The sequence below is a fragment of the Ammospiza nelsoni genome, chromosome 10, assembly GCF_027579445.1.
Source record: "Ammospiza nelsoni isolate bAmmNel1 chromosome 10, bAmmNel1.pri, whole genome shotgun sequence".
Lineage (NCBI taxonomy): Eukaryota > Metazoa > Chordata > Aves > Passeriformes > Passerellidae > Ammospiza > Ammospiza nelsoni.
The window spans coordinates 8,110,975-8,136,757 of NC_080642.1; the positions used below are offsets into that span (position 1 = coordinate 8,110,975).

General features: G+C 43.2%; 1 protein-coding gene across 1 annotated transcript in view; it reads right to left on the reverse strand.

Annotated features, from left to right (window-relative positions):
* Nucleotides 1-559: 559 nt before the first annotated feature.
* MCF2L2 (MCF.2 cell line derived transforming sequence-like 2) overlaps nucleotides 560-25,783 on the reverse strand; it is a 151,102-nt gene continuing 125,878 nt past the window's right edge. Inside the window, exons 24-35 of the mRNA XM_059478959.1 lie at nucleotides 25,366-25,458; nucleotides 24,883-24,961; nucleotides 21,748-21,820; nucleotides 18,623-18,732; nucleotides 14,732-14,827; nucleotides 12,116-12,205; nucleotides 10,353-10,424; nucleotides 8,628-8,714; nucleotides 6,486-6,604; nucleotides 5,828-5,940; nucleotides 5,305-5,408; nucleotides 560-4,153 (exon numbers count right to left, since the gene is read on the reverse strand). Of these exons, the coding sequence (XP_059334942.1) occupies nucleotides 4,053-4,153; nucleotides 5,305-5,408; nucleotides 5,828-5,940; nucleotides 6,486-6,604; nucleotides 8,628-8,714; nucleotides 10,353-10,424; nucleotides 12,116-12,205; nucleotides 14,732-14,827; nucleotides 18,623-18,732; nucleotides 21,748-21,820; nucleotides 24,883-24,961; nucleotides 25,366-25,458 (1,137 nt within the window). The 3' untranslated portion in view covers nucleotides 560-4,052. The remainder of the gene's footprint in view (nucleotides 4,154-5,304; nucleotides 5,409-5,827; nucleotides 5,941-6,485; nucleotides 6,605-8,627; nucleotides 8,715-10,352; nucleotides 10,425-12,115; nucleotides 12,206-14,731; nucleotides 14,828-18,622; nucleotides 18,733-21,747; nucleotides 21,821-24,882; nucleotides 24,962-25,365; nucleotides 25,459-25,783) is intronic.

Here is a 25,783-nt window from a genome sequence, read left to right on the forward strand (position 1 = left end):
CCCACGTTGGCACCTGGCTGCTCCTAATTCTTCTTTTCTTCATGCCAATATCAGCTGCAGGAACATGGTGACAGCAAGGACTTGAAGAGTCAGGTGAGGTGAAGTGTGAAATCTGGATACTGCATGAAATCAGGTCCAGTTTATCTTGCTCTACTTGCACTGTCTGTCTGCATTCTCATTTTCACCTGCTTGCCTTTCTGTGTGATCCACAGCTTGTATTTGGATCAATTAACACTCCCTAATGAACACTGGCAGTGAAAGACATGCAGATATCTCAGGAGTAACTATTATAAATTCATCTATGACTTTCTCTGTCTGTGTGAACCTTTGCACTCTCCTAAAAGTCCCAGCGATTCAGAACACGATTAAGGGAGATAGGTAATAGAAAAAACCCTACTCTGCCTTTTGATACGTGTGTTAGACAAGTTACTCTTATATTGGACAAATATGTCAATTTTTTTCAGCTCTGATAATGTGCCTTTACTGATAATTCATGTATTTCAAATAGAAAAAAAAGGCATTTTACTTGTTGCTTCATATAGAGACATCAACCACAAGGTTTTGTACTAGTTATAATTTTTATAAATTTCAAACAAATTGTGGTTCTACACAGGTCAGAATGGCCTAATTACAGGAAGTTCATTTGCACACTTTTTTTCTTGTAATAAATTCATACATTCTGTATTGACTGGAAAAAAGGACAGGTAATTCTGTGCTCTTTCCCTGTCTGATTATCTCTCATCAGTCACAATATACAAATACATCATTATCAACACCATGGAAATCATGTAAGAAAACAAACTTGTACCAATTCTCAGCTGGGGAGAGAAAATCTTAGCAGCTATTTCAGTCCAGCTGCAAGAAGAAATACACATTTTGGATCTTTTTTCTTATTATTCTTATATATCTCTAATCACATATATATATATTTGAAGTCTTTGAGTATTTTTGGAAAGGAAGCACATGGCCTTTCTCATACCCAATCCTGTTTGAAATATCAAGACTCTAAGAAAATCATAGATAATAAAATGGCTTCTCATCACACACACGACCAGAACATGACACACACAGAGCTTTGCTGTCACTGGCGAGGAAAGCCAGAGCTCAGAAGTGGTTTGGCTGCAGCTGTTTGTGTTCAAGACAACAAGCACTGGTCTGGTTCTCCACCTGGTGGGGTTCCAGGTGAGAGGAGAGGATCAGGCCTGATTCTATTCTAACCTGGTTTACTAAAAGCAAGACTTGTGTGTCGTGCAACTGCCCGTCTCTGGTGGCCATTGGTGCCAGGGAAGGACTCTGCAGCCCACCCACACCTGAGTGGGCACTTTTGGGGGCAGTTCTGAGGATGTGAAGTTTCTGAAGTTTCACAGAATAGCAGCAGAGCAGAGAGCCCAGGCAAACCCTCAGCTGGAGGGCAGGTGTGGCCAGCCCAGGCCCAGGAGCAGAGCCAGGCACGGGGCCAGCAGCAAGGGCTGCTGCAGCACAGATTTACCTGGGATCTGGTGTCTTCTACAGCCAAATCTTAGTCACAACCATTACCTTTAAATGACTTCTAAATGGTCACTAGAGCATCTCCAAACAACACTGAAATGAAATCCTTATTTGAAAACTATGATTTTTAGGTCCATCTACCTGAATAGGATGGTGTCAAAGACCTACAGACAGAATAAGCATACCCTAACACACATTAGTCTTGCTGGACTTTACCAAATCATCTTCTAGACTGTACATGGAGAGTCATTCCCTTAATTATCTCTTTGCTTGACAGAAATACACTAATTAAAAGACTGTCCTGCATACTATTTAAAAAACTCAAAAAGTCATCAAACCCCATTTTGTCTCAGCAAAGCCAGAAGGTTGCTCCTTTGTTTTTCCATCCATCAGCAATGTCACAAATCTTCAATTTGGCAGTTTCATACACTCAGGGTAACCCTTCCCTCTCTTCTCCCACACACAAAAGGTTACTATACTCACTAATGTGCAAAGCTCCCTAGCCCTTCCCTCTCCTATGCTTAGGGCAGGGGTAGACAGCAGCACTGTTCCTGTGCAAAAATTACTGAAAGTAATAGAGAAACCAGAATAAATTCATTTTAGAGAGAGGATAAAGTAATTGCACTATAAGAAAATGTCACTGCATATTTCCTCAGGGGCCTGAAAGGAATCAATTCTTCCTGCAGGATGCTGATAACCACAGTAGACCAAGAGGATTCGTGTTCCTGAGAGCCTACATGTCAATTTTGAGGTAAATGACCAACACAAACAGGCAAGCTCCTACCTCTGTAGAACAAAAATAGCTTCCAGAAAGGTTCTTTAGTCCTGAACAGAAAATGTCAAAAATCACAGAGTTTAGATATGGAGGGTTAGAAGAGCCATGGGAATCAATCACAACATTGCAACTTAGAACCAAGCAGTAAGTCTTCACAGGCAAAAAAAAAAAAAAATCTTACTAACCCTTTTCCTGCTCCAAGGCTTTTTCTCAAACAGGACTATCTGCCTGCTCCACAGCTATCCTGACTCCCACACTAAGGTACTTGCAACACCAGCCTCCACTGAGACACAAAGGAAAACATTCGAGTCCCTGGGAAGGTGAGAGCAGAAATGGCACACACACCTACTGCTTTGCTCAAAGGCTCACTTAGTAAAGAGTGGGTTTTGGTTTGCTTCCTCTCCATTTCTAGTGCTTTTAGTGCCCTCTGTTATTTACATAAAGCACCACTAGTCTGAGGGTTAAACAAAACATCCCTAAGAGTGAAAGCCACTCACTCACTCTTGAGTTTCGTCTGGGCTCATTTTTACCAGACTGATCTTTGCCTCTTTGCAGCTCTTAGTCAATATTTATCTTTACTAGCAGCTAGTTTAAATAGCTAGTTTAGCTATTTATCTTTACTAGCAGTATTTATCAGTACTAGCAGCTTTTGTGGGACCTAAGACCCAATTACCATCAAAATGCCTTCATGCCTTAACAGCTGCTCTAAATGAGCTGATGGCTTCTATAGGAATCATAACATCTGTAATCACTTTATATTATACATTACATCCTTATGTGGCAGAGATTTGGTACAGTCCTTTCATCAAACGTCCTGGAAAGAAGTATTTAACAACAACACTTTATCCATTCATTGGAGCATCTAATGCTCACTGCCTATTTGCAATGCTGAAGTATATTCCAAATGGGGGGGTGAAATGTATCTACTCATAGCCCAGCACACAAGGAAAGCATGCAGTCTACTCAAACATGTGACAGTAAATGGCATTCAACTGAATTCTCGGCACCAAGTGCAAAGGGTTGTGATCCAGCAACCAGAGACTGTAGAGGGGGCAGAGGAATGACTCAGACTGTAAAAAGAGTTCAGTGTTCTTTGTCACAGTAGCTGTTACATGTCTTTACTTCCCTGCTTAGCCCTGCACCTCCCAGGCAGAAGCTGCCACCTGCACCATGCCAGGTGTGGAATGCTGTGTGCAGCAGGGCCTTCCTGGGCCATGGCACTGCTGCTGATGGTCCCAGCCAGGAGTCTCCTTTCCACAGCCACCCTCAAGTGGGGTGTTTTTGGTGTTGACTGACAGCAAGAAGGGCACATTTGTGATGATGTATCAGCTGGAATTAAGGAGGACAGGGAAGGCACAGCCAGAGGCAAGCAAATGGAAAAACCTCCAGGTGACCCCAGGGTGGAGCAAGGACTCGTAACCACCACGTGCCCCTCTGCAGTGATGTGGTGCTCAAGCAAAGTTGCCAAAAGGTGCGTGCATAGAGACTCTTCAGCTCTGCTGTCGACCTAATTTAGGCCACATCTTCTGAAACAGTTTGATAATCAATGCAAGAAGCATTTTTCTCCTCTAATACTGAAGGTACGTGTGATGTTTTCTGGATGTTTAATGCTCCTTTCAAGTTTGTTTTTCCCAGCTTGCCAGGTAGACAGCACAGTTCTCATCTGTTCATGTTGACAAAATTTTAGTGAATTATGAACCTTGGAGCTTGTGAGGAAGGCAACTTTGATCCAGTGTCCACCCAAGATAAAGACAGGTGGATGGGTCCTGAGGAAGGCTGGTCCTGCTGTTCAGCTGCCAGCCCTCTGTTCTGCTGGGAAGCTTTTGGCCACCTCACTTTCCTTCGTGTCTGACTCTACTGAGGCTGTGCTGCAGGAATCGTTGTACGTGTCTGAAAAGGAGGACATGGACATTGTCACTACAGTGTGTCTACAGGATTTTTCATCTACAGTCTTAAGGTTCTTTCTTAAAAGCATGGAATAAAATAGAAAATAAAATCACAGTTCTACTGCTCTTCTAATTCCTTCACAAAAGGCAAGTGAGGCTCTTCTGGTGTGTAACTGTAATGTGTGCCTGGCGTTGTTTTTCTTTTGAAGCACTAGACATGCCAGTGAAATGAGAGCCATAGCTGGGCAGGTGAGGAGAGGACTGACCTGCTGTGGAGGTGAAGTAGCAGCAATTACCAAACTCCCTTTACACCACAGCAAAGAATCCTGAGGTTAAAAAATTATTTCCTCCACTTAAACTGACCAAAAAGATCAAAAGAGATCAGTAACTCAGAATAAAGTGCTGATAGCTCTCCATCGCAGATCCCCAGGGAATGACTGTACCAGATTTTGCTTTCTTCTGCTACCAGAAGAAAAGCAGGACACATTTGGTAAGTTATATTTAAGGATGGACAAATATTAGTCTGGAATTGTAAACCTTTGATCTGCAGAGTTGCTCAGATTCAGCTTTTCCAGTGCAACCTGTTTGGGTGTTAGGTCAGAACCAAAGCTGTGACTGGATGACTTTTAGTGCTGATTTGGCTGAAATCTTGCCAGAGCAGCCCTTCCTGCAGCTTTTGGAGCCAGCTGTGAAATATGATGAAGGCAGTAATGGTTCATGAAATTTTAATGTTTTCAAGCCTAGGCCAGAAGCACAGCCCTGATGCTGGTCTCCATCCAAAGTCTATCCATGCCAGGATCAGAGCTGCCCTGCAGGCACACCCTGTGTATGAGACTCTTGGGCTCCCTGCAAAGCAGCCGGCCTGAGTGCTGCTAGCCATAGAAGTTGGATGGGAGATTCAAGTTCTGCTCAGAAAGGGGAAAACAATTAAGCCAGGCCAAGGAAAGCTGCTGTGCCTAACCAGGTCTGACACCCAGGCACCAAATTTCAGGTTAGCTCAGCCATGTCACCAGAGACTATAGCACAGACGTGCACTCAGGTGAGTTCTTCAACACAGAAATGCATTTTTTATCACCTTTTTTTTTTTTTGCTATCACATTATTTTTCAGTATGGAGCAGAAAACAAACAAACCAGTATCACATTTTGTTTATTACCTGCATTGCTGCTCTTAATTATGTTGTTACTGTCCCCCTCTGCTGGCTGCAATATGCTGGAGGGAACCCAGTCGCTTTTCTCAGAGACCAGTTTCTTCACTAACCTGAAACTCAGAGAAGAGTCAGTGAATTTTCCTACAGTGACCCTCCTTGGGTTGTGTGTCTTAGAGGTGCATGTTGGGCTATTATCTCCTGAACTAAGGAAGAAGGCAGAGGAGCCAGGGCAGTCCTACAGGTATCCATAGAGAATCACAGAATCACTGGGTTGGAAGAGACCTTCAAGATCATCGAGTCCAACCCAGCCCTAACGCCTCAACTAAACCATGCACTCAATGCCACATCCAGTGTTTTTTAAAACACAGCCAGGAATGGTGACTCCACCACCTCCCTGGGCAGACCATTCCAGAACTTTATCACTCTTTCTATAAAAAAGATGTTCCCTAATATCCAACCGATATTTCCATCTTTTCCAGGAGGTTCTGGCTGTTCCAGCTGTCCAGTTCTGTCTCTCTGCCATACTCACCATTGACCATTCTCTCCTTCCTGCACAAACTGCACTAAATCTCCATCCTCAAGAGAAAGAGAATCTGGGAAACAGCTGTCAAAACTGCCTTCGACCCGGAAGAGATTGCTCCCCTAAAATGAATGAAACAAGGCACCAGAAACAATCACTATGGATGAAAGAACACTGTGCAAGAGGTTTTAGTTAGATACTGAATTAGGCATTTCAAGCTGGCAGATATTTCTTCTGTAGGCAATTGTGATTTATCATGCCCAGGTTAAATATTACTCAAAATTTGGATAGACTGTTCTGTGCATTTAGACTTTAGGCTTAACCCACCAGCCGTTATTCTGATATAAAAATTGGGTTTGTCACACCAGGTGAAGTTATCTGGAAAAGTCTGAAATTAGCTTTTTAAAGACTCCGAGTTTTCCCTCACTTTTGTAGCAGGCAAAGTGACAGCCTACAAGTATGAGTGACTTTTTATGATCCTCATCCCGATCAACAAAAGTCTTGTAATAATCTTCCAACACCCCAGATCAAATTTCCATCTTCTGTATTTCCACAGATCCATGGATTTAGGGCTGGTGTGAACCCAAACTTTGCAGGTTACATTGTGATCCTTAGAGAGGAGGAAGTTGTGCTGGCAAAGGGCAGTGTAATTTTTAAAAGCAATTACATTGTTAGGGTTGGTCTCTTCCTCCAAATCAGAAGAGTTAGAGAGTTCATCCATGCTGGAAGGGATGGCTTCAAAATCTTCAAATGTGTCTAGAGAAGGCATTTGTCTGCTGGGCCAACCTTTTCAAAAGACATAAACCAGACAGAGTTAGCTATCAGACATTAGCCTCTTTGAGAATCAGTCTGTAGAATAAATGTCACATGTTCACTTCCTGCTCTTCCACTTACCAAATTGCTGGTACTTTTCTATAGCTTATTCCACGGGTTTGCCATAAAAATTATGTCACAGCCATTATTCTGTCTCTAAAAAAGTCTAAAAGTCTGCACCACTCACTGTCCCTGGTGTGAGAGCAGCATGTGTGGCTGCAGTGTTCACACCCATGGATACTCCCAGTGCTCAGCATTGCTCAATCCCTTCAGCTCAGGAGGTACAAAAAACAAGGACCAGGAATCTTCCTGCAGAGCAAATGATAACTTGTGCTGACATGACTTTCAGAGGGCCATGGTGATTCAGTTTCCAGCTTACCTCCACATGTTTAAGTACATAGCCATGGAATTTTGGTTGACTTCTTATCTCCATCTCACCCCAAGGTGATATTACCACCTGAGCAATTTACCAGATTATACCCTGGAGCAGGCTGCAAGTGCAGGGAAGGGACAGAGTAAACAGCAAGGCACAAAAACAACCAAGGAGGTGAGGAGAGATGTCAGTCATATTTGTGCTGTACCTGTCTTACTGCATGATTTTCACCAGAACCATCCCAACCCAGTGGAATGGACTCAGTGAGAGATTTCCAGCCTGACTCAAGAGCCAGACTCTCTTCACCTAGAAAGGCATGTTCATAGGATGTGTCCTGAGGGAAACTGAGGCTGAGCCTTATAAGACCTGTCTGCCTGAGGCTGCCATGGTGCAAAAGTAGCTCTGGCTCTTTTGTGCAGGTGGCAACCATCATCTGCACTTCCCTGCACTTGATGCCTGGTAGGGATGGAGATGACTACAGTCCAGCTCAGAGGAAAGAGACCTTGCATCTACCAAATGATTTTGCAGCCCTGACAGATACAAGCTGAATGCAGTCAGTCAATTTACCATATGCCTTCCTAATTAGTGTACCTGCTGGGCATGAGCTGATTCACAGGGACTGGGGCTGAGCAGATGCTGAACCAAATTCTTTACATCCTGTGGGCCATTGCTCTGACCCCAAGGCATGGAGACAGATGCTCTCGAAGTGGGATTATGCACATCCCAGCACTCTCAACCCACACCAAACCCTGGCCTGAGGCAATACAAAACCCAAGCCAGGCAGTTCAGGCAGTAAACAGAAAAGTGACCTGATCTGGGAGAAATTTATTAATTAGTTTATTTAATCCCTCCCCATGCACACCCTCCCTGCTATAAGCACTGGTTGGTGCAACACATGCTCATGCAGCTCTGCAGCCCCTTCTGCCACCCACAGATGTCTGCTCCAACAACTGCAACCCAGTTCCAAGGGACACAGGGACCTTCTTCCAGCACAGCTGCATCCCCAGCTATCCCCCCACAGGGATGGTCTGGCCATCTGTGCTTTTAAAGGTGTAAACCAGCCTCTGAAGTGACACTGTCTTGTACTATACTAGCAAAGGTCCAAAGATACAAGAATATGCTGATTCTAGTTAACTTCAAACTGCTACTGCAATTTTAGTTCAAAGTCACAGGCTGGACTACAAACACCAAGAGCAAAAGATACCCTTCTACTCCATTAGACAAAGCTTCCACAGTCTTTTGCCACTGTCATTTAGAAACCTCACCAGCCAGAATTCCTTACAAATACATCTATCAGCCTCCCCCTTCCATACAAATCCCTATTCTAATTTCAGAGACTAAGAAACAGCTTGTTTCTCATGCTTAATTCTTATAAAATAAGACAGATCAAATTCTAAGCTCTCTTGCTTTCAATTAAAGTAATTATTTTCAGACTGACCTCAGAAAACCAGAATGTGGGGCATTGTTTCTAAGCTAATGATCCAAGCTTTTTCTTTCATTGTTTTGGTGGGAAATAATATTCACCAAAAGAGAAAATTCTCCTTATAATAAAGAGAGTAAATATTATCATAAATTTAGTTTGCACTCTCAAATTGAGTTTACAAATACTTTAATTGTGTTTACCTGTCTGTGAAGCAGATCTAGGTACGGATCTCGTGGTGGGACCGGCATTACATTTAGTCTGGGCCAAAATGGTGTTCTCAAAAGCATCTGTGACAGGAAGTACAATTTGTGTCTTCAAGGTGAAACAGTGACCAGACAACCAGTACAAAGTGAATTCCTGCATCACCTCTGCAACTGACAGGCTCTTTAACAAACAGGTGGACTGGGGTCCAACAGTTATAAAAGAGGAGACACATGACCAGCACAAATGAGTGAAAGGACAGCAGCATTCCACAGAAAAACTGTGAGTCTGAGAAGGACAGAGAACAGCGAAATGAATCAAACAGAAGTAGTGATGTTAATTAAGGAAGATAATTGCTGAGTGAATAGTGCAGTGTTCTATTTCTTTACAGCTTCCTTACCCATTTTTAACATATTTTTCTTGCAGCTTTTAAAATCATTTTGTAGGTGATAATTTATGGTTTTGATTTTAATACATACAGCAGCAAAAGGGTACCAGGGAGACCAGAAATTAATGATTTCACCCACGATGAATGCAACAGAATCTGGGGGGAGGAAATCCCTTGTTATTACCTCAGTCAGAACCCTGTCAATAGCAGCAATATCCTCTGGTAAAGGGGTGATAATGTCCATTGTTTCCTACTTAAAGATACTCAGCCTGGTGAGGGATGCTGTTACCTTGCTTGTAACCTGTGAGGAGCAAGTCAGTTCTGTGCTGCAGATAGTTCTTGCAACTTGAAATGCCCCCTGTCCCTGCAGCCACAGGGGATGCTGAGATCAGGGCATCTGTCAGTGAGGGAAGCAAGGCATAAACCCCACACTTTGGGTGCTGCTGGGTGCCAGGATGGTTCTAAACATAGTGCCAGGGTCACTGGCAAAAGGAAATATTCTGCAAGCAGCAAAATGACTTCTGCTGTCTCTGAATTGTTTCTTCCAGAGTGCCATGGGAGATAGCTCTGATATTTCACCAGTTCCATCACTGACCTGTTCACTGGCTCTTCCTACCAAGATTTTGTGCAGAACAACACAATGCTATGAAAGGAGTCCTCAGCCCACATCTTCCTCCTGCCTGTCCTGCAGCAGAGATACTTGGATCCTTGTGTCCCCTGAAGGCAAATGGTCAGAGAAAGGCTGACAATGGAAGCTGGTGATTTTCCAGTGGCTGAGGAACAGCACCTCAATTTAACTCTTTGGTAGTGTTTGTTAAACAGTAATTTATGAATCTGCTGCAACAAATTGGTGGAAATTCTGCTTGTCTGAAATGAAACACTGCACTTGAAATGGCTATTAATGCACAGTCTAGCCTCCCCTGTAGTCTTCATGCACATGGCTCCTGTTTCTCTCATTAAGAGTAGACACCAGCAAGGAAAGAGGGATGCAAGTGGCCAGACTGCAGGTGAAGGTGAAAAGGAGCCCCTTGGCTCCCTGCTGCTGCTCCCTATGGAGGGAGGCAGAGCCAGGCAGAAAATCCAGATCCAGGTGGCAGCCTAGAGCTTTACTTCCCAAAACAGGCAGGGAACTGGGGGTTTAATTCAGGCCCATGCCTAGGTGAATATGAGTGCAGGGGACAGGCAAGGGAGTAACAAGCTGTCTGTATCCCAGTTATGCAGATAAACTGACCCCAACCCCCTAATGAACTCCAGTGTCACCCACCAGCCGTGATGAGATGTGAATTCAGTGAATAATATCAAACGAGGTTTTCATGCAGGATGGAAATACTCCTACCTTCAAACCCCAGGGGGGTTGGGTCACTCTTTATTTCATGTCTCTTGACTTTAACTGCAGGAACAAGGGGACCTGTGTGGAGTTTATAGAGTCACAAGGCTGTAAATATTGTTAAAGGAGAAACTTGCTTTCCTACTCCTGAAAACACTAACTACCTAACACTTTTAATTTCACCCAGAAGAATGACCAACCCCTGGGTTCTAGGTGGTGGAGAGACACACTTCTGTGAAGTGGATAGAGAACAAACCCCTTTGTCAAAAGACATTGAGACATCACAGCAAAAGAATCTGCTTCCCTTGGGGTCTCACAGACGCTGCCTCTCACTCTTGCCCAGGAGATGGCACTAAGGCAGCAGACCCGCAGTCCCCGCCTGCAGCCGTGAGCCTGGCAGGGCACAGCTCACAGAGCCACCACTTCTGACCCTCGGAACGGGGGGACACCAGCCACAGGTCCGTGTGCAGCCCCTCTCCTGTGCCCCACTGCAGATGTGGGGGGAGCTGAACTGCCAGGAGTGACGATCAGACACAACAGGCAACAGCTGTGCCCAGAAGTGGTGACCACAACAACCTGGCTAGGTCTGCATCTGGGCTGATGCTCAGACAAGACTCAGGCTTCAGTTCTTCTGTCATCTGAAATATTTTCTTAAAGTAGATGCTGTGACTAAAACACTTAATTGAAAAGCACTGATTCTGTTTTCTAGCTTTGAAAATCATAGCAGAAGTGGTTTTCTCAGTATCCCAAGAGATTGCCAACAGTCTTTTGGCAGACAGGATTCTAGAATAAGACTTTTTGATATGAAACTGTAACAAATTTTAACTTTCATACCAATTCACACATGCTCTCTTTGATACACCACACTAAAGAACAACCCTTGGTTGCCCATTTTCTTTGTAGATATGTACTTCATTATGTTCCTCAGCTTTGAAAAGAATTATTAGGAAATGACTCACTCTTCCCATAATTTAGCAACTGATCATGTATGTCTGAGTTGTTGCTGAGGGCAAAAAGCTGTAATAACCTCTTCTCATATGCTATGCCCATCACTTCCATGTAAGGATGTTCTAGTACTGTGGTCTAAAGGTGCTGTCAAAGAAACATTTGTGGGTAGTGAGACTGTCACATCCTTCCTCTGCCCATGAACCCCACCATGCCCTCATTCCCTGACAGCCTCACTGCAGCCAAGGATGTGGCTCATATCCTTCACAGCTGTTGAGAAGGCAACAGATACTGAGCAACTTTCTTCCTGACAACTACAGAGCAAAGATTTTTATACAAATTAATTCTACAATTTTGCCTTCTATTTTGATCTTTTGAATTGCCCTGAAAATCTTAACCTTGCAAATCAGTTCCTCCAGTCCATTCCAGGAACTGCCAAAAGGTAGCATATTCAGAATTCCATGTAAGACCATATGTTCTGTTATCAAAATTATCCCTGATATGCAGGCATATGTGCTACTGGAAACCTAATCCCACATCAGCCAAACATTAATCCAATTTCCATGGACACAGCAACACTTTTTGGAGCCTACAATGGAGAAATTGGGAACAGTCAGTCTGTGTGCTGACAGCACACCTCAATACACATTCAAAATGTCCTGGCCTCCCTCCCTGCAGGTGTTACACTGGTGCTCACTCTTCTTCTACTGGAACCTCCTGCTCAGTGAAAACTGGGCCTGAGGGGCTCACTCTGAGCAGCATTTGGCAGTGACTGTGCCAGGCAGCAGGCAGGGAGGGGGGGAGCTAAGCAAGCAGCAGGACAGTACCTTTGGTGGCAGCAGAAGCATTGGCTGTGGTGCTGATGGAGGAGGCTAGGGAAAAGCGACGGGTAACTTCTCTGTCCTTAGACTCTGGATCTGGGAGAACAGACAGATGCAATGCAGGGCAGGGTTAGAGGTTAATAAGCACTGGGGGTAAAAGGTGTTCAAAGCAAAGCAGCAGCTGGAAAAGGGTAAAGAAAAGAAAGGTTGCTCCTCTAAAAATACCCTCAACAAGGTGAAAAGCACAGAAAGTGTTACTGTGAACATATTTTCAAAGCAATTCCAATTGCACCAATTTCAATACTTCAGAAAAGAGCCATGCCAATTATTATTTTAGCAACCAACTAGTGTCCAAGTACAGCTACAAAACACAGAAATGAGCATGATGGCTGGAATGGGGTGTGCGTCTACAGATGAGGTTTGGATCATTTTAGACACTGAGCTGCTTGTTCTGTGATGACTGACCTGGAATACACTGAAAAACAAGTATGAATGGTTTGGAGTTCACATTTGTCATTTCTAAAATTTAACTGTGTGAATGCCTGAAAATATTCTCCAAGCTTCCATCTTTACCAGTGCAAACCAGCTTGGAGAAGGTGAAGGCTAGAGTGTTTTTTTCTTTCCTTATTCATCATCCTGCCTTTTCTCTAAGTCTGCTCAGGAGTAAAGACACAGACTCCCCATATTTCACCATGACATGTGCTGAAGTTGTTCCCACCCCAAGGAATATGAACTTGGCTGTGCAAATCAGGATGGCTAATGCTGACCCAAGGGTGGGGAGATGCAGGGTGCTTTGAGTGTGGACTTGGATACACTTTGGTGCCAGCTCTGGGGTGGCTGCCCCAGGGATCTCTGCTCTGATGGAGTGCAGGATGCCAAAGTTTCTTCTCCAGACATCAGCATTTCTTTGACTAAAACACCAAAGTGATTATATACAACATTTTCCAGCCTGTCATATCTAGCCTAGGCAGAGAGTTCAGCAGTTCTCTGAGCATCCACGCTCCACTGGCAGTTGATACCCAATCTTGTTTACACCCTAGTTAGTTGGGGTATTATATTGTTTAGACCTTCCTTTTTATGTGCTCTTGACAGAAACAGACACAGCAGATCTGAACCAAAGTACACTCAGCTCAACACACCATCCTTCACCATGGCCAGTAACAAAAACCTTTAGACAAAGTGTTGAGGAGCGGGACAAGCTGATAGCAGACACTTCCCTGTTCCCTTCTCCCAGCTTCCAGCGTGCCCCAGCAGCCAGCCCGGGCAGTGCTGAGAGGCTTTGCCTGCAGCCATGACCACAGCCAGCCTGTCTGCCAGCAGCTCCCTCTGGCCAGAGCAGGTCAGCCCCACAGAGGCAAGCAGGACATTGTGCAAGAGGTGTTCCACAGGAATCCCGAGTGACCAGACCCAGCAAGGCTTTCAACTCAGAGCACCTACAGCTGAGCTCTTCCCAGCTGTGCTTTGCTGCCTGCAACACTGAATACAAGGCAAGACATTTCTTATGACAAGAAAAACTCAGATTAAAAAGTAAGAGAGACCCCAAACAAAATTGTAAATCTAGACTTGCAAAAATTACAGCATTATTTCTGAACTCTGTGTTTTGTCATTGATTTTCCTGAGTCCCAAGATCTAAAATCCACTTGCTTTTATATTCAGACATTGAACTTTGTTTGTCCATCTTGGATCTCACTACCACATGCAGCCTTAATCTGGTAGCCAGAATCTTACAGCAGTGCTGACTCTTGGTGCATTCTTATCTACTTTATCACATTATAATTTAATGCTTCTGTATTTCTGCTTTTATGCTTTCATCTTGCTTCTTCCTCCTTTGATGTTCACCCTCTCCATCACTGCATACTAACCCTTTGTCTCACAGAGGAAATATTATTTATCAGAACAGGAAAAAAGCCACACAAAAACAATAAAGGGAGTAATTACAGTATCTTTTCAGAAAGTAATTATAAGCAGTCAGTCAATTTAATTTCTATTCACATTTCTTTCTTTCCTCTAAAGTCTCTTCCTTGTACAGCTACCACAGGAACTTGCAAAGCTCTCTTTTCATGGGTATCTACTAAACATTTATGCACAAGTACCCAAGACACAGCATTTTATGGTGTCATATAACACAATTAAGTGGAATAAAACCCCAGTTCTCCTGAATTCTCGTTCCCCACTAGGCCACAACTGAACAATATTTGAAAAAACAACAACATCCAACCAATGAATGATTTCACACATGAAAATCTCATGTAGCACAACAGATATGATACTCTTTTTCTTCAAGCCTGTAAGCTGCTGAAAGAAGTTCAGTTGATCATTTAAAACCAGTTCACACTTTGACCCTTGAGAGAAACTGGAAACAAATGTTATTTGCACTGTACACCAGTAAAAGACCCAACCAGCCAACCCAGAGGTTGCCTTGCCAATGCTGCCGTGGGAGCAATTTTTGGTGACGGCGTCTTTGAGCAGAGGAGCCACTCATGTGCACCAGAAAGGAGCATTTGGGTGAGATGCAGCAGCACTTTAGGAAACGGTGATGGATGGCACCATGGGATGGAGAGGACACCGTGGGAGTGCAGGAGACAGATGGCCTGAGACCAAATGCTGCATGGGTGATTTTACCTTTGGGTGGAGCTCTGCGGTTGGAAAGACCTTGCAATGTGAATCGCTTTCTAGCAAGCGCTGTGCGCTCAAGGTTAAGGCTGCTGGAAGCATCAACTAGGAGAGAGAGGGAGAGGGAAGAGAAATAAGGAAGGAAGGGACAGCTGTTTAGCTTATGGGAAAGGAAAGGTTAGCACTGGATGACAACTCAAAAGAAATCAATAAATTTTGATTCAGTTCAAGCCTGAGCAAGAGCTAATCAATTGGAAAGGTGACATGAGATCAGGGTGAGTAAACCAGCTGAACCAAACAGACCCCTGGGTTGAGTTTGGCTCACTGAGTTTTAATGGAGAACAACAACAAAACAAAACCAAAGAATAACAGGTGAAGGGAGGTAGCTCTCATCAAAGGAAAAAACCATTTAGCAGCAAGCTAGTGCCTTCTGTTATGTAAACACATCATTGGTTGGAGCAGTGACTTGTAGGGAGAAATGAGAGAAGAAGCCTTTCAGTACAGGACATGCAAGTGTTGGGAGCAGTCCCACTTCTGCAATCCAGCACTGGCACTGAAGAGTCTGCCCTCACCAGCCCTGTGGCTGTACATCTTACCTGCTGAAACCTTTCTAAAGCCTCTGAAGCTGGCAGAGTCATGCAATTATCTCCTGATTTGCTGGGATGAAAGGGTGCCATGCCAGCAAAGCTCACATGCCAGGCTCCTGCATGAATAATCAGCCATGCTGTCTGACAGCTGCCTCTGCAGAGATCACAGATGGATGGAGGTCCTGAGGCTCTGGGCTTGAAAGATACTCAGTTACTCACATTGCAGGAAACAGGACCTAGCTCAAACCTCCAGATCCACACATTCCTGCCAAATCCTCCATCTGCTCCTTTCTTGGTGTGGGCAGATAACACCCAGAAGGTTTATGGCAAAGGAGCAGGAGAAAAACCATGTGTTGGGTACCTGCTTTTGAGCCTTGGGATTTAACCAATAGATTTTCCCTTCTTTAGTTCACACACTATCGCATGAAAATCTTTAGAAGGACAAATGAAGACCAAAAGTACAAAGGGAACACAAAGAGATAGTGAATCCACACTGACAGACAAGCAACAGACAGATTAGCTGTGCTTCCAAAGGAAAGTGCATCACATCACTTCCTTATTTGCAGCCAAGATAATCTAAGACCCAAGGTGCCTGCATGCATAGGTGGGTGTGAGAGGAACAGATTTTAACAACACAGAAGGATAATGTCACTGTGGTTCAGCTCCTTCTACCCAGTGCCAGCTCTGGGCCAGGCAGGTGCATCTGTGAGGAGCTGCTCCCAGGCAGTGGCTTCTGCTGTGGGGCTGCCTTTGGCTTCTAAACAGTCTGTGTTGGCCATTCCCTGCCATGGCTGCTCCCACTGCCAGGCAATCCCTGTACAGATACTGTAGCTTATAAAGAATTCAAAAACTGGCATATAAAATATATTTACTTTCTGTTTTCTTAGGGTGAGAAAATCCATAGCATTTAATTATCAGCGAGTCCCACAGGGAGTACAGCAGTGCATGTGCAGAGGGGTGGGCTCCTGGGTTCTTCAGCTCTGCAATTGAATCACTTCACTGAGGGACCCCTTTGCTTTTCACAAGTCCCCACAGCCCCTCAGCACCAGCAAAGCATTTGACACCGGTCTTTGAAGTCATGTTGTCTCCACCTGAGTCATACAAACCTTTTCCTTAATTCTGCAGGTATACCAAATAACCCTGGAAATTATTTCCAAGCATAATAAGAACCAGCGGGTTGAAGGAGAGCCTGCAGTGCACACTTGTGTCAAAGAAAGCCAGCAGCATCCTGGGCTGCACTGGGCAGAGCTGTGCCAGCAGCTCCAGGGAGGTGATGTGACGTTTCCCCTCATCTCAGCACAGAGAGACTCTCCTGCAGTGCTGTCCTGTCCTGGGCTCCTCCAGTGAATCTAGTGAGGATCATTAAGGGATTGCTGACATGAGGGGAGAGTAAAAAAAGAGCTGTGACTGCACAGCCTGGAGAACAAAAGGCTCAGGAGGATCTTATAAAATAAAGAAATGGAGCCAGATGCTTCTCAGTGGAGCCCAGTGAAAGGATGAGAGAGGCAACAGGCACAAATTGAAATATGGGAAATTCCATTTTAAAATGTGAGAAACCCTTTTTACTGTGAAAGGGGTTAAACCTAGGACAGTGTCCCCATGGCAGATTGTGGAGTCACCATCCTTGGAGCTGTTCAGAACCCAAATGGACTTGGCTGTGGGCACCTTGCTGCAGCTGACCCTGCTTTGAGCAGGGCAGTCAGACAAGGGGGTCCCCAGAGGATCCTGCAGGATTTGCTCCTGTTTTATTTCAAGGCAGTGACTGCACCAGTCAGGTCCACACAAAACACTGATTTACATGTAGAAAACTCTGCCACAGCCACTTATCAATAAGAATAACAAAACTGAAATAATTTGTCAATAGTACCCTCCCCTTCTGTACTGCAGAAATTCCCCAATGTTTTAAAATAATGTGTTCACATTAACTACACCGATATTGGAAGCATTTTACAGGCAGTAGGTGGCACAAAAGAGACAGTTTTGGCAGAGGCCCAGGCTGTGTGCCGAGTGTTGGGACATGTTTGGGTTCAGCCCCTTGCAGAGCCCTAGGTGCCTCACAGGACACAAACTCGAGTTTTGGCGGGACATGTGGAGCTGGAAAGCATTTTGGTGGCTCTGCAGAGCGAGGTTTGCAGCTCAGGATGCACAGGGCACCCGAATCCCCAAAGAATGGACTCACTGCCCAGCCCTGCAGGAAGAGCCACCCACCAGAGGATGAGGATGCTCTGGGCTGAGCCAGTGGGATCCCAGCCAGAGCCCTGAGGAGCTGCTCATGGGAAAGCAGAAGGCAGAAGAATGACAACCAGCAGGAATGTGAGCCCCGTTCCCACACTCTAGAGTAAGCTGGACAGTTAGAAAACATCAGTAATCTTCTTGGATTTTTTTTTTAAGTTTCTAAATTTAAAAGGAAAAGCTACTTTTCCACTTTTTGAAATAGAAAAAAAAAGTCTAAATATTTTAAAAATAAAATTTTACTGAAAAAAAAATTAAGGTTGGGTTTTTTAATGAAGAATCTGTAACTTTTTTCCAGCATGAAAACCTACTGCAATTAAAAATCTTTTAGTGAATAGCCTTTCTTTTCCAAGAGAGACATTCCATTTTCTTTTTAAATATCTTTATTTATAATGAGGGTGTTACTTTATGCCTCATTTGGGTATTAATCTCTTAAGACTTCACAATTTTCTTTTTTATATTAGTAGAAAATTCTTTGTTCAACATTAAGAAATACTGCCTAAAAGAGAAACTGCTATCAAAAGATTTTCTCTTCCTGCTGTCAGATGAGATTCCATTTCTTTATAGTGTTTATTTTAACTTCTGTTGTATAGAAGACCTATTGTGCTTATGGGCTCAAATAATGGAGGGACTTTCTGTGACTGCCTGTGGGTTTATTTACTGTACACCTGGGGAGAATTGATATACACAGAGGAGGCAAAAAACTCTCCTTGACTTAAACAAAGAAATCAGTTAGCAAAGTTTGTAGAAAAAAATTTAAATTAAGTATGTCTAGAAATCAACTTCACCAGGATGCAGAAGGTTAAAACACATATGCTATTGTCCCCTAAGTTCTATTTTTAAACACAAGTTGTATAAAGAGCACTGTGAAGCATCAAAACTCAGACTTAAAAACCCTAAACTGGTGATGACTTTTGGTGCTCACAAATTTTCATGGTACAGTCATTCAGCTTTGTAGCATTGGTTTTTTGATGTTGGGTTAAAACAACGTAGATCTAAATTATCCTCATCAAACTCCAGAAATATGTGCAAATATAAAAATATTACCCTTTGGAAGCAAAAGCTCTGTGAGAACTCCTACCTCTCTTTTGTCTGGCGCTGGGACTCGAATTCCTGTTTTTGTTGTTAGATGCATCCACATTTGATGTCTCAGATTTGTTTTCATATATACTTGATGACTTCCTGCTATACCTTAGGACAAAAGAAATACAAAAATAGTAACATTCCTGTTAACATCTAATAAAGCACTGAGCACTAAGCATTCTTATTTACCCTCAAACATGGAAGCCTAAGGAACAAAGGACTGGTTTTAAAATGCTGTCTGGTACAAAAGCTTGCATCTGTGCAGGCATATGTGGTGGGAAAAACCCATCCTGCCTCCTCTGCCCACCACGCAGTGAGGGATGTGGATTCATCAACGTTGAGAAGGGAAAAATGGAGAAACAAGCTGGCTGTCTGCAAAAATTCTTTTTGCAAGTGCAGCAGATTTGAAAGGTTGGAGTGGGAAGCCAGGTAAGAAAAGACAACCCAGATTTTCCTTCTTTTGCAGCATAAATACATTTGTCTCCAGGAGAGAAATGGATACTGGATGGTCACATAGAGGTCACACCATGCATAAGCAACATATGAATTCTATTGGCTTCCCCAGCTTCTGTTTCTTTGCTCTTTGGAGCATGAATCCCAGTGGGATACCCCTGTCTGCAGCTGAATCACAAATGGGAGGATCCACCTTGACAAACCTGCTCAGGTACTGCCTTGGGTAATGGGACTGAGGCCCCTGTCCCAGGTTTGTTGGACATTCAAACTGCAAGGTTTTCTTGTGGTTCTTTGCAAATGTCTGGTGGTTTAATTTGGATGTTTGACTGTTATTTTTGGCAGACTGCTCCACACAAATCATTGTATCTACACATTTTAAATACTCTTTGCCAAAGCTCTTGTTATTGACACGTATCAGCAATTAAACTGCTGCTTGCAAATAACACGTGAACTGCTGTAAGGGAAGGTCCAAGATACATCATTAACAACTTCAAAACATTTTAAATACTAGAGGTTTGTTAATAGCTTTTCTAAATATAAAGTAGTCCAGGACTCATTGTTTTGCATTTGAACTTTTGACCTGTTTCTGATGGAATCTTAGCAAGGTCTCTGTTACCTCCTGTACTCCATCAAAATGTGATTTTGCAGCTTCATGTTGGGTACAAAATGGGGCTCAAAATAAACATGGGAACAAATCCAAAGCACATTCACATTTCCTTATTCTTTTTCCTCTCTTTCTTCCCAGCTAGGCTGGGATAACTGTGAAACATGCAGCTGACAGAGTTAAAGATTTACAGCTGTGAGAAAGACACCAAGAAAATACAAGAGCCTTTCTGAAACAGCATCTGCAGCCAAATTCCAAGAGTTTGTGTTTATCCATGTTCACGGGATATTTTTACATGGATGTATGACTGCATCAGTCATTTCCAACAAAGCAGATTGTTAAGCAGTTGGAACAATAGACTATTTAAATTTCATGTATTTAAATAGATTAGAAAACAATACAAAGGGATCATTTCATTATCAATGAAATGCAGCAGCCATTCCTTGAGAGATACAGCAGCAATAGATACCACTGGGCATCCCATTTTAGGATTAAACAGTGCATTTTGTGGAAGAACTTGGGGAGAGAGAGAGAGAGAGAGAGAGAGAGAGAGAGAGAGAGAGAGAGAGAGAGAGAGAGAGAGAATTGAAATAGATTGAAGAGGAATTAGGGACATTCCCAACACCTCAGCTCCAATCTCAAGTCAGGCCTGCCTTATCTTATGGAATTGCAGTCCCAAGTGATGTTGGTGGCATGTAAACAGTAAAGGGGATAGTCTTTGTCATGGGACAGATACAGCTTGGGGAGGGGAACGCATCCTGCAAACAGATTTCCCCCATGTCACAGCAGAGGTTTGCCAATTCCCAACAAACAGCAGAGTCACTGTCACACATGGGCAGCCTGTTGGGTAGATAACATGGCAGTGATTGATCAGCCTCCTTCTGCTGGCACAGCACTGGTGGTGCTGGCTGCTCTTTAGCAGATGCTGTCTCCTCTGCCTCCAGCACCTCTCACAGCTGGGGCTGCTTGGTCACACCAGCCATGAGCACAGGCTGTGCCACGTGGTGGCTGCTGCAGCCCAGCCTCTTCCTTCCCCTCCTTGTCTCCCCCAGCAATCCAAAGCAGGCTGCAGAAAGGGCTCCCCAGTCCCAGGAACTCTGGATCCACCATTTCACATCAACTCCTGCACAGTCAGCTTGATGCTGCAATTCTGCTGCCCCTGCTTATCTTGGGGACACATATAATAACAGATAATGGCACACCCTGAACTTTGTGCCATTCATCACAGCCCAGAACATTCCATGAAGACTCACTGCATTCTTCCTGTTTCTATAATAATCCAGCATTTGAAGAAGGAGCATCTGACCTCTCTTTTTCTGGCACAGTTGGCAGAGTGAGGACAACACTTCATTTTTCCTTTGGATTAATACACTCTAGGACAAATAGCTGATCACATGGCCTTTCTTCCTGGAGTTAATTTTCTGCTGACATATTTTGTCTATAATTTCTGCTCTGGAAAATCTCACTTTAAGAGCCTTTTAAGAAGGACACACATCTGGATTCTTCTGAAACATTTTTGTGATTGCACTTCATATCTTACTGGAATAATTTTCTCCTATCCCCAGGGTGGTTCTGCTGAAAGATTTCCATCCTTGAACCCTAAAAAAGGCAAATTAACCAAGCCTAGAGAAAATATGGTGCAGGATTAATAGCACTACATCTGTTTAATATTTCTTGCATTGAGTTGTACAACTCTCAAAGGCTGGCTGTTACCTGGGATCTCCTGGCTTGGTTGATCCTGCTAAAATTTTACAGTGAAATCCCATGCCAACATACATTAAACTTGCCCAGCAACTGGGTCACTACAAAACTTTGCTGACAGCTCCATTTAAGATCCTGGAAATGTTCCAATACTTTTCAACTAAACTTGAGTTAGTCTTTGAAATTAATTCCGGATTGTGATATAACTTCTCTCTTGACCAAACCTTTATCTGTGTTTATTTATCTTTGAAGAATTTGAAGACAATTGAAGGAAGCTAAACACAAAAACCTATGAATTTATGTACTGCAAAAGCACAAACACAAGACAAAACATGGCCCTGATATGCCAAGGCAGCAGTGGTTACCTGCTTGCATTGGAGGAATCCATTGGTGCATGATACACACTCTCAGTGATTCTTTGGTGCAGTTGACTTGCTTCTGTTAAAAAAAAAAAAAGTAAAAAGAAGCTGCTCCAAAATGTTTCAATTGCTTCTGTTTTATGTTGAAGGTGGGAGAGAGAAATAGGAGAGAGAGATTTTGACTGCCACTGCAATCAAAATGGAACGCTTGTACTTGAACGGAAAGGCATATTAAGATCTTAATGAAACCTTTTAGCTCACCAAACAACTCACATTTTTTCACCACAAAAGAGATTTCTTTCCCTACTCCCTTCCCTTTTCTCGGTACCTCCTCCTAGCTAACTGCATGATATTGATCTGGAGAATGGATAATGGCCTTTTTCCCAGAATACAAGTTTTGTGGCTCACAGCTTTGTCTGGATTTAGCAACACATGTCCATCAGCCCTTTTGCATACTCAGCCACATCGCAGAATATATCCCTATCTCTCTGCAGAATGCTTTTGCTCAGCATCCTCAACAAACAGTAATCAGAAAATGTTATATATGCCATTTGTTCACTCTTTTTGCAGGGCCACAAGGTAGCAACAGACTTGTACTTTGTCCAGTAAATGCTGAGTGAAGAAAAATTATAAGACAGTTGCTCAGAGTCTGGATTTCAGGGCCAGGAGAGTCAGACATTGAGAAGTGAGGAAGCAGCGGAAGGAGCTGCTTTCAAACTCTCATATTGCTGAGATCCCTGGGCTATTTCACTCTGAAAAAGATGAACCTCCTATCAGTGAAAGAGACATGACAGGGGGATGGGGCAGCGCTGAAAGATTAAACTCAGGTAGTTTGTTGGTGGGGTAGAAATGCCCATGCTGGCTCGGGAGTGGGAAGTAGATCCATTCCTGGGTTTGGCAACTGATTCATGGCCTTACACAAATCCCTTAAGCTGTATCAGTAATTCCTTTGCCTGCATTCTTGGGGATTGATGGATCAAGGTGCTGCCCAAAGCCTCGTTAGCACTCCATGCTCACTGCAGTCTCTGACAGGGCTGGGTACACACCAAGTGTTTGGACACTAGTGACCCATATTTTAAACTATTTATCCCATCCTGTGGCCACCTTCTCTGCCCCTCACTCATCCACCTCAGCTGGTTCCTTCCAACATTCCAACCCCCTGTGCAACTCCTAACAACAGTCATAAAAAGCAGCCAAAAAACCAAATATATCCCTCTTCCTTCTCCCATTGCAATGCTCAGTTGTAAAATTATCCAGTCTTGGATTAAGGCCTCTTGTTTTGTGAGTCATTAAAAAAAGAAACTTTAAAACCACAGGACAAAGCATGTGCTTCCTGACAGCAGTTATTGTAGTAAGGGGTTTGATTCATGTGAGCATTTGGGAAAAGGCAATGGGAAGAGTTGCAATAGCATATGACATACAATTTATATCCTCTGACTGCTGTTCTGCTGGATTCACAATAAAGAAAATCTTGACTATATTCACAGAGTAGGATGAAAGTCACCCTTGGATGGTCTCGAGACCAGACTGAATAAAGTCCTGAGTAACTTTGTTTGACCAATAACTGACTCTGCCCTGAGCTGGACCTTGGACTGTGATGTCCTGACGTCCCTTGAAAGCTGAAATATTCTAGAATGGTATGATCTTAGTGCAAAACAATAAAGAACATCAAAATATAAATGTTTCAATCAGTCTTGATTCCTGTATATTTTTCTCTGGAAAATGCAAAGCAACTCTAATAGCTTATAGGTCTTGTATGCTATAGAGGTTTCACTAATGCTCATGTGGGTAACATACAAGCCTAATTTCCTTTGCCTAGAAACACAAATAGAGGACTAGCACTCTATCCTATTAAATATGTACATTTTCTCCATTAGCACCTTTGTGGTAGCCTAAGTAACCAGCTTTTATACTTCAGAAGAAAATACTACAAACCATATCAGAAAGTCTCTAGATCCAGTCCTGAAACTGCACTAACAAGAATCTTGAGGTCTTTCCTCAGCAGTTCCTGGTGAACTAATCACAGTAAAATTCAGAATGAAAAGGAGAAAGGATGAAGGAAAGATCAGTAACACAAGTCCAGAGCAGTAAACATCATAAATAGGTGTATTGTTATGGGTTGGATTCAATTGCTAATGTTCATAATTGTTTCCTTGTACCTAAGGAGGATGCAAGAACTCATTGTCTTTGTGAAACAGGCAATTAAAATAGAGGTGACCTCCAAAGTTAAAGCACAGACACAAGTTTCTACCTTGGACAAAGTCTGCTTAGGAATTTGAAGGATGTGGGTGGAGAGGCTTTGCTGACCTTTGCTTTAAAGAGAGATGAGTGTATAAAAGAAACAGAAACTGACAGACCAAGGTGAGAGGCAATGCCAAGATTCAGGAAAAGTCTGTGGGGTTTTTTGTCCTAAGAGAATAAATAGAGTAGCACCTATGATAGCTATCATCACTATGTTCTTTTGCTATCTGAAATAACCTGACTGAATTTTGTCTGTCTGGAGTTCAATATCTTATATATAAAAGGGTGTCATTATTTTAGTTATTTAGGAGGCTTCAATTATTGACAGTGTTGAACACATCACAAACCACCTTCATAGTGACATCTCTGTGAGAGAGGGAAATGTCATGAACCATGTTCTACAGGGAGGTCACTAAGATGGAAAGATGGGACAACTGACATTTAGAACATAAGGTGGGGGGTGACTAGATTTGAAACAAAAAACCCTTAAAACCCAAACAAAGCAAAGCAAAGCAAAGACTAAAACAGAGGAGCATTTGCTGTGTCCAGTCATGGATGTGGAAGGAGACCTTTTGATCCAGGAGACACAGAGTGCACACCCCTTCTCCTCACATGCTGAGGTAAAAGGCTGCTTCTGCAGTTGTGGCTTGAGAGGGACAACAGAGGAAAACCATGTTCCTTGGACTAACTGTGAATGGAATAGTTATCCCTGTCACTTCTAAAAGTCCAAGAAATTTTCTTTCATCAGGACATGGCTTTAATCCCAGCAATGCAGTAACTGCCCAGCTGGTCCTCGCTGGCTTCACTGAGGGTCCTGGCTGGCACAGAGGCTGTCCCAGCCCCATTTTGTCACACACAGCTACAGGGGAACATTGCCAGCTGCTGCTCTGTGAGCCCCACCTCTGCATGCCTCCAGCTGTCCTGTCAGGACTTTGCGGATCTCTGAAATCCAGGTGTTCTTCAGCTCAACAGAAGATGCCTGAGAACAAAGAGGACAAGGCAAAGCAGATCCAGTTAAAACATGCTGCCAATCACTGGGCTGCCCTGACCTACACTGGCTCTCAGCTTTGCCAAGGATTGGAACACTGTGGCCAGCTTTGAGCAAAAGAGACACTCCTCAACATAGAAAAGTTACTATAAATCCAAAGTCCTGTCCTTGCTTTTCCAGCATTCCAAGGAATTTTCTATTGCTTTATTTCTTCTTTTGGCCAAAATCCTGACCATTTTCACAATAAATTAGCCATTTCAGTGCCTTTGAAAGTGCTTCACCAATAAAGCTTTCAATGGCTATTGTTTCTGAAGTGTACAGGACAGTGAACATTCTTAAAAACAATTCACTTGAAAGGAAGTATAGCCCTTGAAGACAAAAAGACTTGTCATTACCTGAATGATATAGACTTCTTCTCTGCCATTATACCAGATCTCAAACTTCTTATTATCCCCTTTTACATTTTCTGTAATGCCCACAGTGCTCATCTGTTTCAAAACAGAAAACAAGAAGCTGGAATCTGGAAAATATCAACAGTCTTTAAACTTGATCCTCTGAGGAGCATTTTTAAAAGGCTGCATTCACTTCTGACACCTTTGGGAGTCATTAAAAGTAAAATTCAGAGCATGTTATTTCTCAATATCTAATTTGTCATTTGTCTTTTTGATTGCTAAAAGGAAAAAGAATGTTCAAAATTAACCCAAGCTAAAGTCTGATCTTGAATTTATCTTCTTTTCTTTTATTGCTTGATCTGTGGATCAGTTTTCAACCCCATCCTGGCTCTTGTTCACCTTGATAAATTTTCAGTTTTAG